The sequence below is a fragment of the Salvelinus alpinus genome, chromosome 5, assembly GCF_045679555.1.
Source record: "Salvelinus alpinus chromosome 5, SLU_Salpinus.1, whole genome shotgun sequence".
Classification (NCBI taxonomy): Eukaryota; Metazoa; Chordata; class Actinopteri; order Salmoniformes; family Salmonidae; genus Salvelinus; species Salvelinus alpinus.
The window spans coordinates 41,226,058-41,239,094 of record NC_092090.1 but is presented as its reverse complement, the minus strand read 5'-3'; the positions used below and the strand labels follow the sequence as shown (position 1 = coordinate 41,239,094).

The 13,037-nt window shown below is 41.4% G+C and overlaps 2 protein-coding genes across 10 annotated transcripts in view; one reads left to right on the top strand and one right to left on the bottom strand.

Moving 5' to 3' along the window:
• The first annotated feature begins 1,517 nt into the window (after positions 1–1,517).
• The window catches only part of LOC139576193 (protein BEAN1-like), a 53,675-nt gene continuing 42,155 nt past the window's right edge, over positions 1,518–13,037 (top strand). For 2 of the 4 annotated variants that reach the window (XM_071401954.1, XM_071401956.1), the window contains exons 1-3: positions 1,518–2,059; positions 3,363–3,431; positions 4,577–4,705. Coding sequence is in view for 2 of the 4 variants with exons in the window: in XM_071401957.1 (XP_071258058.1) it covers positions 4,681–4,705 (25 nt within the window). In the remaining 2 variants the exon portion in view is untranslated. Of the gene's footprint in view, positions 2,060–3,356; positions 3,432–4,576; positions 4,706–13,037 lie in introns of all 4 variants that reach the window. The other 2 variants (XM_071401957.1, XM_071401958.1) reach the window with 2 other exon arrangements.
• On the bottom strand, positions 8,896–11,918 carry LOC139576192 (myb/SANT-like DNA-binding domain-containing protein 4). 6 transcript variants are annotated; one of them, XM_071401952.1, is made up of 10 exons: positions 11,534–11,918; positions 11,092–11,162; positions 10,828–11,004; positions 10,676–10,737; positions 10,507–10,593; positions 10,378–10,419; positions 10,136–10,309; positions 10,021–10,056; positions 9,368–9,922; positions 8,904–9,086 (listed from the first exon to the last, which is right to left on the bottom strand). In XM_071401952.1, exons 1-8 carry the CDS (start codon positions 11,689–11,691, stop codon positions 10,021–10,023), a joined length of 807 nt encoding a protein of 268 aa, XP_071258053.1. In that variant the 5' UTR covers positions 11,692–11,918; the 3' UTR covers positions 8,904–9,086; positions 9,368–9,922. The 6 variants fall into 6 exon arrangements, 5 of the variants coding, with proteins under 5 accessions (XP_071258052.1, XP_071258054.1, XP_071258050.1 ...); XM_071401951.1 differs by adding an exon at positions 9,183–9,298 and having other exon boundaries at positions 8,896–9,086; positions 9,368–10,309; XM_071401950.1 differs by having other exon boundaries at positions 8,902–9,086; positions 10,021–10,309.

The following is a 13,037-nucleotide window of genomic DNA, read 5'->3' as shown; positions in this document are numbered from 1 at the left end:
TTATGCTGGCTTGCAAAGTGATGTGTAATTCCTATTGGAATCCAGCCACAGTTATATCCAACAGTTGACATTTTTATTCACCCGCAACCTGCATTCATAATAACTGCCAGGGTCAGAAACAGTGTGAGGAGACCTAAGCTATCTAATCTGGAACAACAATTTCAGTAACAGGTGCAAAAAAAATCTAACTAAATTATTGGACTAATTAATATACATGCAAAACCAGAGATATTCAAAACAATTCTAAAGAATCTACCTGGAGCATGCTGGGGAAAAAAAGTTAATTTGTTATCATATCAATAAAAAATATATATATGTGACTTCTCATTTACTTTTGAGTCAATGCCACATTTTCATTGACTGAGTACCGCTGACTATAAATATTTGAGTCAAAAATGCCTTTGGGTTTACAGTGCATTAATTTACAAATCCAAATGCTATCAAGTTTATGGGTATGGATACATTGTCCTTATGATGTACACATAATTACAATTTCCTTCAGCAGACACACATAATGGGAAGAACGTATCATAATATACATCATCAGCAAGCCTTTCTGGCAATGCATTATATCGCCAGTAGGGGGGGCCAACACACCTATCATGGAATATTTGTAATACCACACATCAACTTTATGAATTGTTTTTTTTTATATAATTTTTTTATTTAATTAGGCAAGTCAGTTAAGAACAAATTCTTATTTACAATGACGTCCTTCCCCAGCCAAACCCTAATCCGGACGACACTGGGCCAATTGTGCGCCTCCCTATGGATCTCACGGCCGGTTGTGATACAGCCTGGAATCGAACCAGGGTCTGTAGTGACGCCTCTGCCACTGAGATGTAGTGCCTTAGACCGCTGTACCACTCACAAATGTAACACATTCCTAATATTTTTTGTCTTGCCCATTCACCCTCTGAATGGCACACATACACAACCCCATGTCTCAATTGTCTCAAGGTTTAAAAATCCTTCTTTAACGTGTCTCCTCCCCTTCATCTACACTCATTGAAGTGGATTTAATAAGTGACATCAATAAGGGATCATAGCTTTCACCTGGGTTCACTTGGTCAGTCTATGTCATGGAAAGAGCAGGTGCTCTTGATGTTTTGTATACTCAGTGTTGGTCTGGTGCCTTTTCTGAAGTTATTATTTCAGCTAAATATGTCCGTTATATTCAATGAAATTTCTTAAATTCTTGAATTGGAATTTCCTTAATTGATTCAACTGAAATGGTATTGACTCCAATCTTCTCTTTTTCAGTATCCTCCTATGTAGCAATAAATGAATAAACAGTGAATAAAGTGGATAACAGTCGAAATGTGTGGATGTCAGAAGACAGTTCACAACATAATAGCCTTTGTCTGCTTGAGAAAACGGAAGAAATAAAATTAATAAAAATACTGTAAACTTAACATTAAAACAGACAATTTTGGTGCTCTTACATCCTGGGACATTCATATTGTATTTGCCCGGTAATCTGCAATATGGTATCCATCCAACTACCCTTATGTCATTTGTAAACAAACGCCAGTGTTGGCACATGACTGCCGCTACCCGCTTGTCATCTAAATTAAATATCATGGCATTATAATACTGTATGTTGGATAACTGAGCGCTGCAAACGAGCTACTACGTTCGCAGCCATGGCGGGACATAGAAGATGCTTCTTGCTGCAGAGTGTTTGATTTGACGGCTTTTAAAGGCATTTTGTTTACATGCTCGATGGTTACACTGTGAATTTTAGAAAAACTCTAGTATTATCGAGTATCTACCGGAAGTTTAATGAGTGATATACATGCTATTTTGCCCAGGTGGACAATGTCTCCGGTCGACGGCACGCGTGTTTGAGTTTGAATTTGGACCAGGGAAAGGTGTTCTGAGGGTTTTCACACCAGATATTAGTGGCACCGTAAGATATCGTAACCCTTTTAATCACGATGTTTTCTTCGAATTAAACAAGTAATATTTCTGCTGGCATTGGGTAGGGAGGCTATCCGAAATCGAAGGACAAGAAAACACCTGCATCACATGGGGATATTTTTATACCGGTTGGTGGGTACGTACTGTATCACTCTTTCCTCTTGTCCGATAAACTGTTGAATTTTGGTTTGTAGACCTGTGATCTGCGTAGACTATTCCAGGTTGAGCAGTTGCTTTTTTAGTTATTCTGTGTTGTGGGTACACCTTTAAAGATGTTTCACCATTGAGATCATGGCATCCATGCGCCATGCTTGGGCTTTCATAGAATGTTTCCAAAAAATGTATTGAAGTCATTCATATTTTCTCATTATTACGTTATTAGTTTGGTTCTTGTCCAAGGAAGGCCATGAATTGATGACTGACCCAAAATAGGCCAAATTGGGCTGTCACATAGGGCTCGCCCAAGATTGATGAGCATAGTGTATACAGGCACCAAGTGCTATGCACCTGCCCCTGAGGAGTATGTAGAATCTAGCTAGAGAGCATTGCATTTATCTTCCAAACATCCCCAGAATCTATATGGTACAGTACATGGAAACAGCTCTGCGTGGAACTATACTTGTCCAATTTAAAGGGACTATCTGCATTTGAAATGTCCATGTTACTGTACAGTAGGACAGCCAGTTTAGAGGCCCATCTGGTTTCATATAAAATGTAAGTATCTTTCCTAGTGCTCTATTAGTAGCTGTAGAGGATGATGCCAACCCACTGACTATGTTACATAATGTTCATGAGAAGTTATTACAATTCCATTGATTGTCCTCATTTCCATAATCCTTTTTGGGTTCTTTTTCAACATATTGATCTGGGTATCCAGAAACTGTCTGATACCGAGTTGGTTACACAACCAATCAACTTAATTTCTGCCTTTGATAAATAGAAAAAAGACGGAGCTGACAGTGCAAAATGAATGAATAAAGAACTATAGATTTTTCTGTGGGGGATATTAAAGTCTTATCTTGATCTTCACATTTTAGCTTGTCAATAATACTGTCACATCACCATAAAGGTTGGGCTTTGATGTTGTGAGATAACTGCCATGACTGTCTGAATATCTGATCTGTAGTCAGCTCTGATGTAGTTTTGCCTCAGACTGTAATGGTCATGGCAGCTTGTTGACCAAAGCCAATATGCATTACTGTCTTTGTCCCACATTCTCCTGGACCTGAAATACCAAGCCAAGCCATGGCTTGTCCAATCTCTGCATTAGCCTCATCGGGCCTGGGCAGAAATGCCAAAGAGGCATGATGTGATGTCAGAGTCAGCCAAGAGGGAATAACACCTCAGTCATCATAAAACAAAGTTGACAGGACTACAAAATGAGATTAATGCTTCTTCTCTCTCTGTTTCATTATTGCCCTGTACCTCGACAGCTCTAGCACTGCACACTCCCCTTGTCTGTGGCACCTCAAACGCCATTGAAGTTGTCAGGAACTACTCCAAAGCCTGTGAGTTTTCCCTGTGTTTTACATGATGTTCCAATGCTCAGTACAGTATTTAAGCATGGCTTCTTATACAAGGAATGCACAGGTTATATCATACATGAGTGTTGGTATATGAATGTATGGTGTGTCTAATGTATAATACAGGACTCATGGTCCGTGAACGGAGTGTACTAGAATCTAAGAGATTTTAGTTGCTGCCTGGAAGATGCAGCGTTATGTAAGAGCACTATGCACCTTTGGTTAGCGTGACATTATATACTCTGCTTTAAACAGGACATGAATGGCAGGGCTTTGTGATGGCAGGCAGTACAGTCATCCTTCATACAGTGTGCACAGAGTAAAGTCTTCATATATGACTCACCTCATTTAATAATAAACACAACACATGCCCAATACTGTAAGTAATAACACACGTATAATACAGTGCTTGATTCATTTACATATTGATTTATTCTAAACAAGAAAATGACATGTACATTTCAAGATAACCAATCTGAAGCAGATTTCAGTGTTAATAATTTCCACCAAGTTACAAATCCAGTCTCTAAACGCCTTAACGGGATACTTTGGGATTTTGGCAATGAGGCCATTTTTCTACTTCCCCAGAGTCAGATGAACTCGTGGATACCATTTTTAATGCCTCTGTCTCTAGTATGAGGAAAGTTAGAGGTCTTTTTGGGGGCCAATGCTAATTAGCATTAGCGCAATCCATAGACTTCCAATCATTGCACTACACACTAGTTAGCAATTGCGCTAGCTCTAGTTAGTAACTTCCTTCAAACTGCACGCAGAGACATAAAAATTGTATCCACGAGTTCATAGGACTCTGGGGAAGTAGATAGATTCATTGCCAAAATTCTGAAGTATCCCTTTAATATCGCATGTAGAGGGGTCCTGGTATTGATCGGATCACTCAGACCCTGTGGTCATGTATCAGAAAAACTAATGAACACAGGGCAGTGTGGGTGGCCCCTTGGCTGCACACCACACACAAATACACACGCACACACATGCATGTGCCTCAGGCGTTATAAACAACAGGGAGCCTGTCACTCACATCACTCCCCCCCCCCCCTCTCTCTCTCTGTCTCTCTCTCTCTGTCTCCCTCCCCCCTCACAATCTCCCTCCCTTCTGCCTGCCCTTGCAGATGAGGACATCGCCCTTCTGTGCAGAAGAGAGGAGCTCAAGTTCGGCACCTGCCTCATTAACCGGCTGTAATGTTACTATAAGAAGGACTGTGGAAGGGAGTACATGTTGATGAAACTAATCTGCTCAGGTAAGGGACATATCCTTGCATGTTTACTGCACATCTTGTACGTGAATTGTCTTAATGGTACTTGTCACGGTGTATACTAGACTGATTATCCACATAATATTATGTGTGTAAAGACTAAGAACATGTAACTCTGCCTCTTTAGAGAGACAATAATAACCATGGCAACATATGTCTGGGATGTGATTGAGAACATCTGTTTCTGTCTTTAGTTGATTAAATAGTGTAGTTGTAAGCTGCCTCTGGCACTCCTCTTCAGATCATCAATTTCCCTGACAGAAATGCAGACCCCAAGGCCAATGTCCAGAGAACTGAACCACTTAAATAACAACCTCAGGTGTCTCAAATCTATAGTGACTTCCTGAGGTGGTAGCCGTTAGTGTTAGCAGTGTTGATTGACATGATTTTATTGACATGATTTTATTATATCACTGTACGTACAGCGTTATGGGAATACACATCCCATGCTGTCAAAATGACACAAAATGCCTGTTCCTGCTAAAAAAAATAAACAGATACATTGATATTACCAACACGGGTTGTCATCCATCCTCAAAATGTGATGTTCCAGGCCTAATACAGTGACACAAACATGGTTTGTACTTCAGTAGTGACCACGTGTTGCCTTTTTGTGTTAAACATCGGCCTCAGGGAAAGACTGTGCCATTTTGCCTTTTATATAACACCATCTCTGAAATATGATCTATTGGCTGCTAGGTAGCCTCGGTCCTTTATAAGTACCTTTCCAGTGAACAGCTTGTCCCCTCGGCCACGGTGTGTTTACACCCGCCACTAATGCAGCCTGACCTTTCACTAAACTGTTTGCAGAGAGAGAAAATTGTGCCCACAAACGGCTGCAGTCAGTCAGTGGAACCTCGATACGTCATGTGGTCCCTGGCACTCTTCAGAAGAGCTCTAATGAGCCACCGAGGGCTCCTCAACCAGCCACAACATCTATCTCCTGACTGACTATTGGGAGAGGGCTGGGATCAGGGAGGAAATTGTTCCCGTTAAAGCTGGCCCTTGTGTGATTTTATGGCATCCGTATTCTACATACATAACCATTGACATTTGAATGAAGTAATATCAAGATGAGAGGAAATGTTTAAACTCTCTTCAAAGTATTTAGCATGTTTAGACTGCACACAGACTGTTGTGTTGGTATCAATAAACTAAGCTGTAATGGGAGTTTTCCCAGTGATGAAGGGTGGCTAAACATATACAGCCTTGCTGGCTGCTCTGACAATCATAGCTCCTCTCAAAGTAATACTCACCAATCCCTGCTCTCCTTCTAATCTATAATTCACAGCTCATCCCCCTCACACCTGAAATGTCACCAGCACCCTAGGCAGTGGAATGACTTTCGGTGGACGGACTCCCCGCTCTCGGGCAAGCTGTAAAAAATGAATAGAGAAAATAAATAGATAAAGAGAATGGAAAAGCAGGATCTTTTTAGGTTCCTCTATGGACATGCCACTATGCCCAGCACAGTCCTCTATGTTGACACTGTAGCTGAGGACTTTCTTTGATATTCTGTTGGGGATCACCCATCAACATGTGGCTGGCCAAGTGTGTTGCTACTATTTCAGTACCTCAGTGTTAGGTGTAGAACTTCACTTTCCACAAACAGATCACTGAGAATGTCTTTGAGAAATGAATTTGCCATCTTAAAAATGTCTTTGTAATCTGAATGTCATGATAGCAGATACTATCTTTATTTCTTAATGCATTTCCTTTTGAGGACCTATAATATAATACATGTGTTAATATTACAATTTGATATACTTTTACATTTAAATACATTCAATGGATGAATCCTCTCATCTTGATCAAATATATGTGTATTAATTGTATAATGTATTAATTCAGATATTACCTGCTTCATGCTGTATGCCCAAGCATACAATTTGCATTGTTTGCAGTGAATAGATAACCTCCAGCATCCTGAATCTCCTGTTAACCTTTCATTAGTCACAGTGCAGATATCTGCTTCAGCTCTCAAATGAAAGCACTGGCTCTGTGCTCCCATGTCAAATTAAATAGTGGAGTGGTTTTCATGGATACAGCACTAACCTCTTCACTTTGTTCTGTGTATTCTTTGTCATAGTCATTCACTTCCAAGAAGTATCTTCACCCCATACTAGTGTGGCAGCGACACTGTATTAAGTTGTTATTTTATTTCAGCGTTCTGATTGAGAAAAGGGGCTTCAGTGAAGGATAGCTCGCTGAAGGATAAAGGATACAGATGGGACATCGGGGCTCTATCCTTGAGAAGGACACTTAGCCCAAATTGTTTGTCTAAATATCCAGCTGTAGAAGTGGATGATATGTAAATCCATCCATCTCCCGGTGGATCAGGGCATCTGTTGAGTAGGTAAATAAATAATGTAAAGAGTAGCAAGTGGCTGACTAATGCTGCCACTTTCCCATCATGCCCCTTTCCTGATTTGACCTTCTCCTCACCGCTGCCAAGGCAGACCTATGACTGTGACGATGGCTCTGGATCCCCCTGGAGTGATCCTGCTCACCCTGCTCATGCCCTGCTGGCTGTCTGTCAGAGTAGGGACATACAGGAACAGACAGGCTCGACGCTGTGGCTGCACTCCCCAGACCACATCCATCACCACTGTAATGTACAGTTCCTCAACATCCACAACAACCGCCGCTCCTCTCTACCAGGAAAACACCAGGGGCCTGTTGCACAAAACTAGGATAAGGGATTAAGCCAGGATATCTTGGTGATCCTGGCTCAATTGATCCGTAATCCGGTTGCACTAAAGATGGATAGGGGGCAGGAGGATATGTTATGGTATAAATTACCATGGAGATTTATTCTGTGGAGCTAGCCTGCTCCAGACCAGGCTAAATTCCAGGATCTATTTAATCTCATCCCTAATGTCAGTCAGCAGTCACCACAAATGGAAACCAATAGTTATTTCACTGCTCACTATACATTGTTATCACATATAACTAGACCCACTGTTATTATTTAAACGTTTGTGATCATTAATTTCAATGATTTTGGATAAAAAATGATTTTTAGATGATGTTGCTATCATTAGATAATTTACAGTTTCCCATAGACTATAAGGCTATATATAAAATGATAGAATATTAGGGCCACAGAGGGGAAAAAAACACAAGTCATAATATTGTAACCAGTTGTTTTAAAGGAGGACAGTTGTTAAAATGACAGATGTGGGGCATTTCGTGAAATTGTACTTCAGTATGGTTTCATAAACAAAGACATGCTGATGTGCCAGAATATTAAGTATCACATTGTCATAAGTATCAAAACTGTAAAAACAATATGTAGCTTTTCTGCAGAAAGAACCAGCCTCATAAATTTATGACTTTATCCTTTTTCTTCAGTGTGGCCCTAGTACTCTGTCATATAAACAAATACACATTCCATATGAATATAAAAACACAATGTGTAACATTATGTTCCTTTATTGAATAAGGACAAAACAAAGCAGGTAAACCATCAGCTCCTTTCGAAACTGAAGTCACAGTGACTCTACAAGATGGAAAGCACAGAATCCAAGCATATTATACAAAATGATACATACACATTCAAAGGTCTGTATATAACACACCCTGCATGTCTGCACACTAAAATAAATGCAGGACAAATCCATACACATCAACTGAACAGACAAATGAATGGATGCAGTAGCCTCCCTGCAGCCTTGTATTACACACAGTATACCGCACAAACATCATAAGAGGCCAAATTCGTCAAAAAACGAACCCAAAAAAACCCAAATTCCTCTGCCACCGCAGGACATATTTAACCAAAATTGAAAGCACACATACTAACTAAAATAATTCAACACGTATTGGTCCCTCAGCAGCCGACCACTGTCGTCATCAGGGAAGATTGCCGGATTGTCCCAGTCCATGGCTGGTGGCACTCTGGGGGCCCTCTCCTTCCTCAGGCAGGCCACATTGTGGAGGACAGCACAAGCCACAGTAATATCACATGCCCTAACAGGGCTGACCCTTAATTTGTGAAGGCAGTGAAAGCGTGCCTTCAGGAGGCCAAAGGTCATTTCAACTCTGGCCCTGGTCCTGGCATGGGCATGGTTGTAGGCCTGCTGTGCTTCCTGGGGGTCTGTGAAAGGTGTCAGGAGAAAAGGCTGGCAGCCATACCCCCTGTCTCCCAGAGAATTCACCTGTCAACACAAAATCTCATCATTACTACCTCATAAACACAGTGATATTCTTGACACAGCCATGATGGTTATAAATAGGGGTTGTGTGGCTTACCTTGTGATAGGCACTGATAGATTTCAGAGGCCCGAAAGATTCTGGAGTCATGGACTGAGCCAGGCCATTTTGCCACAACATTGCTGATCACACAGTCAGCATTGCAGACCATCTGAAATCATAAGATGAGGAATATTACACCAATCAATGCACATCACTGGCAATGCAGAGTGTTCGTCAATGGACAATATCAAAAAGTTATGTTCACCTGAACATTAATGCTGTGAAAGGATTTCCTATTCACAAAATCGGTCTCATGGGCACCTGAGGGGGCTTTTATCCTTATGTGTGTGCAGTCCACTGCACCAATGACATTGGGGAAACCTGTCACACAAAGTAATGAGTATCCTACTATGTGTTAACAGTTGTCCTGTAATTTGTAGATCCTCTTACCTGCAATCCTATAGAACTCCTCTTTGATGTCACAGAGTCTTCTGTGGCCAGGGAAGGAGATGAAGACATCTGCTAATGCTTTGATAGCCAGACACACACTCCTTATTGTGCGGCAAATTGTGGCCTTGTTCAGCTGTTCTGCATCCCCCACTGAGTACAGGAAGGCTCCACTAGCAAAAAAGCGCAAGGCCACACAAACCATTTGCTCCACACTCAGTGCATGGCTCCGTGCAGTGCGGTGCTTAATCCTGGGACCCAGTAGTCTGCATAGATAACTGATGCCATCTGCAGAAAACCTGTATCTTTCATATAGATGGTCATCAGGGAAGGCCAGTGGGTCCAACCGGTCCCTGAAGACCCTTTCTCGCCTGAAGGCTCTCCTCAGCACAAGTGCTTCTTCATCCACCACATCTCGCACGAATGGGCATGCCATTGTCAGAGCAGAAAGGAACACACAATTTTGGGCCTTCATATAGGCTAGTGGCCACACCTGGTGCTGGGGGGGTGGGCAAAAGAGGGCGATGCCTTATAACGATGACTTGGTTGTACTGATTGCTGGGAAAATAAAAAAAACCTTAGAAAGATGCCACCGTCCTGTGTGCTCACAATAAGAGCTCATATGTCATGGCTCACTTGACTTTACGAGAATATACCTAATTTTTATTTTGAGCTGTGTCATCTTCTTGGAGCTGGGGGAGGAAAGAAAAATAATGATTAATACATTTGTGTTACAGTTAGCATACAGTGTACATTGAAGGCATATCTCACCTCCCTCTCAAGTTTTTTTATTTCAAGGTCCAGTTTCCTAATTGTCCTCTTTTTTATTTCGGACTCCAGTGCAAGATTTTCCATCTTTTTCTTCTTGTACTGAATGTCTATGTCTGCCAGTTCTATTTGGCGCCGGAGGTGGTTGCCATACAACTTTCTGATAGCTTGTGAGCTCTGTGAACACAATACAATTAGCGCAGCTGGAATTTGGCAGGATGTGGTGTCCTTTTATTAATACGCACTATGTTGCCAGGCTGGTTTTCCCACTGTATAGCATCTGGGTCCTGTAAAAGAAATTAGATTTTTTGATTTTGATGAGGACTCCTCACCATTGTAGAGTAAATAGTACTTTCACAGTCTTAACATGATACCTCATGCCTTCTGGAATCCAGAGAGATGGTCTCCTCCTCATCATCGTCTCCATCATGTGCTGTTGCTGCTGCACTGGGGCCTTCACCCTATCACATTTAATCGGATTCATATTGAAGCTAGTAGACAAGACATGCCAGGCCTACAGTATGCCTTTGATGGAGTACTCACTGGATCAGCATCGTCTGGTGCTTGTGCTGGTGGCTCTAACAGGAACACAGTGCTGCCAGACACTGCAAGGCAATAGGTAAACCAAAGTCAGACAGTCCAAATTGATTCAATATGAATGTGGTTGTATCCCATGTAGAGATGGAAGGACATACCTTGAATGAAGCGGGTGGCATCTTGGGAGGAACCTATGCTCGTCTCTTTCCCCCCAGGGATCCCCTCTAAGACGGGCCTGCCTTTATTTAGCTCCAAGGCCATGTCCTCTGCTGGGGTAAGGTCAGCCTTTGGTGACCCACCACCCGTGCCTTGTCTGTGGGTATTCTTTTTCACTGCTAAAACAGTACAGACAATGTGTGAGCAGGCACCTTCTGGGTACAGTATATGCTTGTGCTTTGTTAAATATTAGTCAGGGACCATACCATTCTGCAGAATGTTCTTGTATTTGATTTTGACCTGCTGCCATGTCCGTTTTGGCCCGTTCATGTTTAATCTACACACACACACACACACACACACACACACACACACACACACACACACACACACACACACACACACACACACACACACACACACACACACACACACACACACACACATTTAATGGAGTCACACTGCAAAAAATTACTTGGTATTTTTGTCTTGTTTTCAGTAAAAATATCAAAAAATTTATCATAGCTTTATACAGTGTGATGGAGTTACTTTACACAATTTCACTCATATCTGCAGTGCATTTCAATTAAAAATTTAACCGTTTCATAATTACAGTACAACTGCATTTTTGGAGATGTGAATTAAATATTTGAATTGTAATTGTGATGTTTCAGCGGAGCGGTGAGTGTGTAATTGTGCACTACTTACGCATTCAGGCGGTCTGCAATACTTTGCCACGCTTTTTCTCTTTGCTTTATCACTGTGGCGGTGTTGCCTTTCTTCTTAATTATATCTTTTACCTCCTCGTATGCCTCCATGAGGATTTGTGCTTCCGACGGGGAAAAGTACGCGGCTCTAGTTGCCATGGTAAATCAGTTAATCTGTGATCTGTGGCGGGGTCTATTTGAGTGAGCCGTGAGCGCGCACCTATCCAGGATTGGTTTCACCTGGCTTAATGAATCCGTGTCTGCTCATCCTGGCTTGGTCTTTGTGCAACCAATTAAGCCTGGACGCACATGTTTTGGCTTCATTGAGCTCAGCTGAGTCATTTATCCCGGATGTCTTAATTCTACTTTTGTGCAACAGGCCCCTGATCTTGTAATCTGTGTTATCTGGTCTGTGTGTACTGTCATTTGTTGGTGTGTGAATACCTGTTTGCAACTTGTACAATTTCTGAGATGTACTAGCTGGGATGATGATTCTATGCTGAGGGAAGGTTTCAACACAATCAGTTTGAGTTTGTTTGGAAAGACAATGCATGTAAATGTCAACGTACAACATCCAAACGTCAATGTGCAATCACACCAATCATATCATACCTACGCTCTAATTATAATGTGTTTGACCACAGGATGTAATGCTATGTAAACATACATTTGAGCAACACCTATTATGAAGCCTTTTCACAGACAAAAGTTGAGGCACGTCGTCTTTCCAAACCTTATTTCTATGGCCACTTGAGTTGTTCTCTCTTTAAACACTTTCAATTATCTGTACGTCAGAATGTATTCAATGATGTACACTGAGTGTACAAAATATTAAGAACACCTGCTCTTTCCATGACATAGACTGACCAGGTGAATCCAGGTGAAAGCTATGATCCCTTATTGATGTCACCTGTTAAATCCACTTCAATCAGTGTAGATGAAGGGGAGGAGACAGGTTAAATAAGGATTTTTAAGTATTGAGACAATTGAGACATGGATTGTGTATGTGTGTCATTCAGAGGGTGAATTGGCAAAACAAAATAGTAAGTGCCTTTGAACGGGGTATGGTAGTAGGTGTCAAGACCTGCAACGCTGCTGGGTTTTTCACGCTCAACAGTTTCACATGTGTATCAAGAATGGGGGGTTCCTAATATTTGATATACTCAGTGTATTTCCTTTTTATCTTTTGATCAAAGAGCCAATCCTTTTGCACCCTTTGCATCTTAATAAGTATGATTGTTTATCCTAGCAAATCATGTCCTCAGAAAGAAGCACCTGTGTCAGTAAAAAACGGGACCGGATTTGAAACGGTCTGTTCCAGTTCAGTGCACATGATCTACGAGTACAATGGTACCCATGATCCTTTGCTTATCCATCAGAAAGAACCCCATATTTTATGAATTATGAAAATATCAGAAATTTGCACATTTCTGTTGCATTTTCACTTGGTCCAAGTATGACCATCTATATGCATATTAGGAGATGTGATGAGATTTTAGAATATT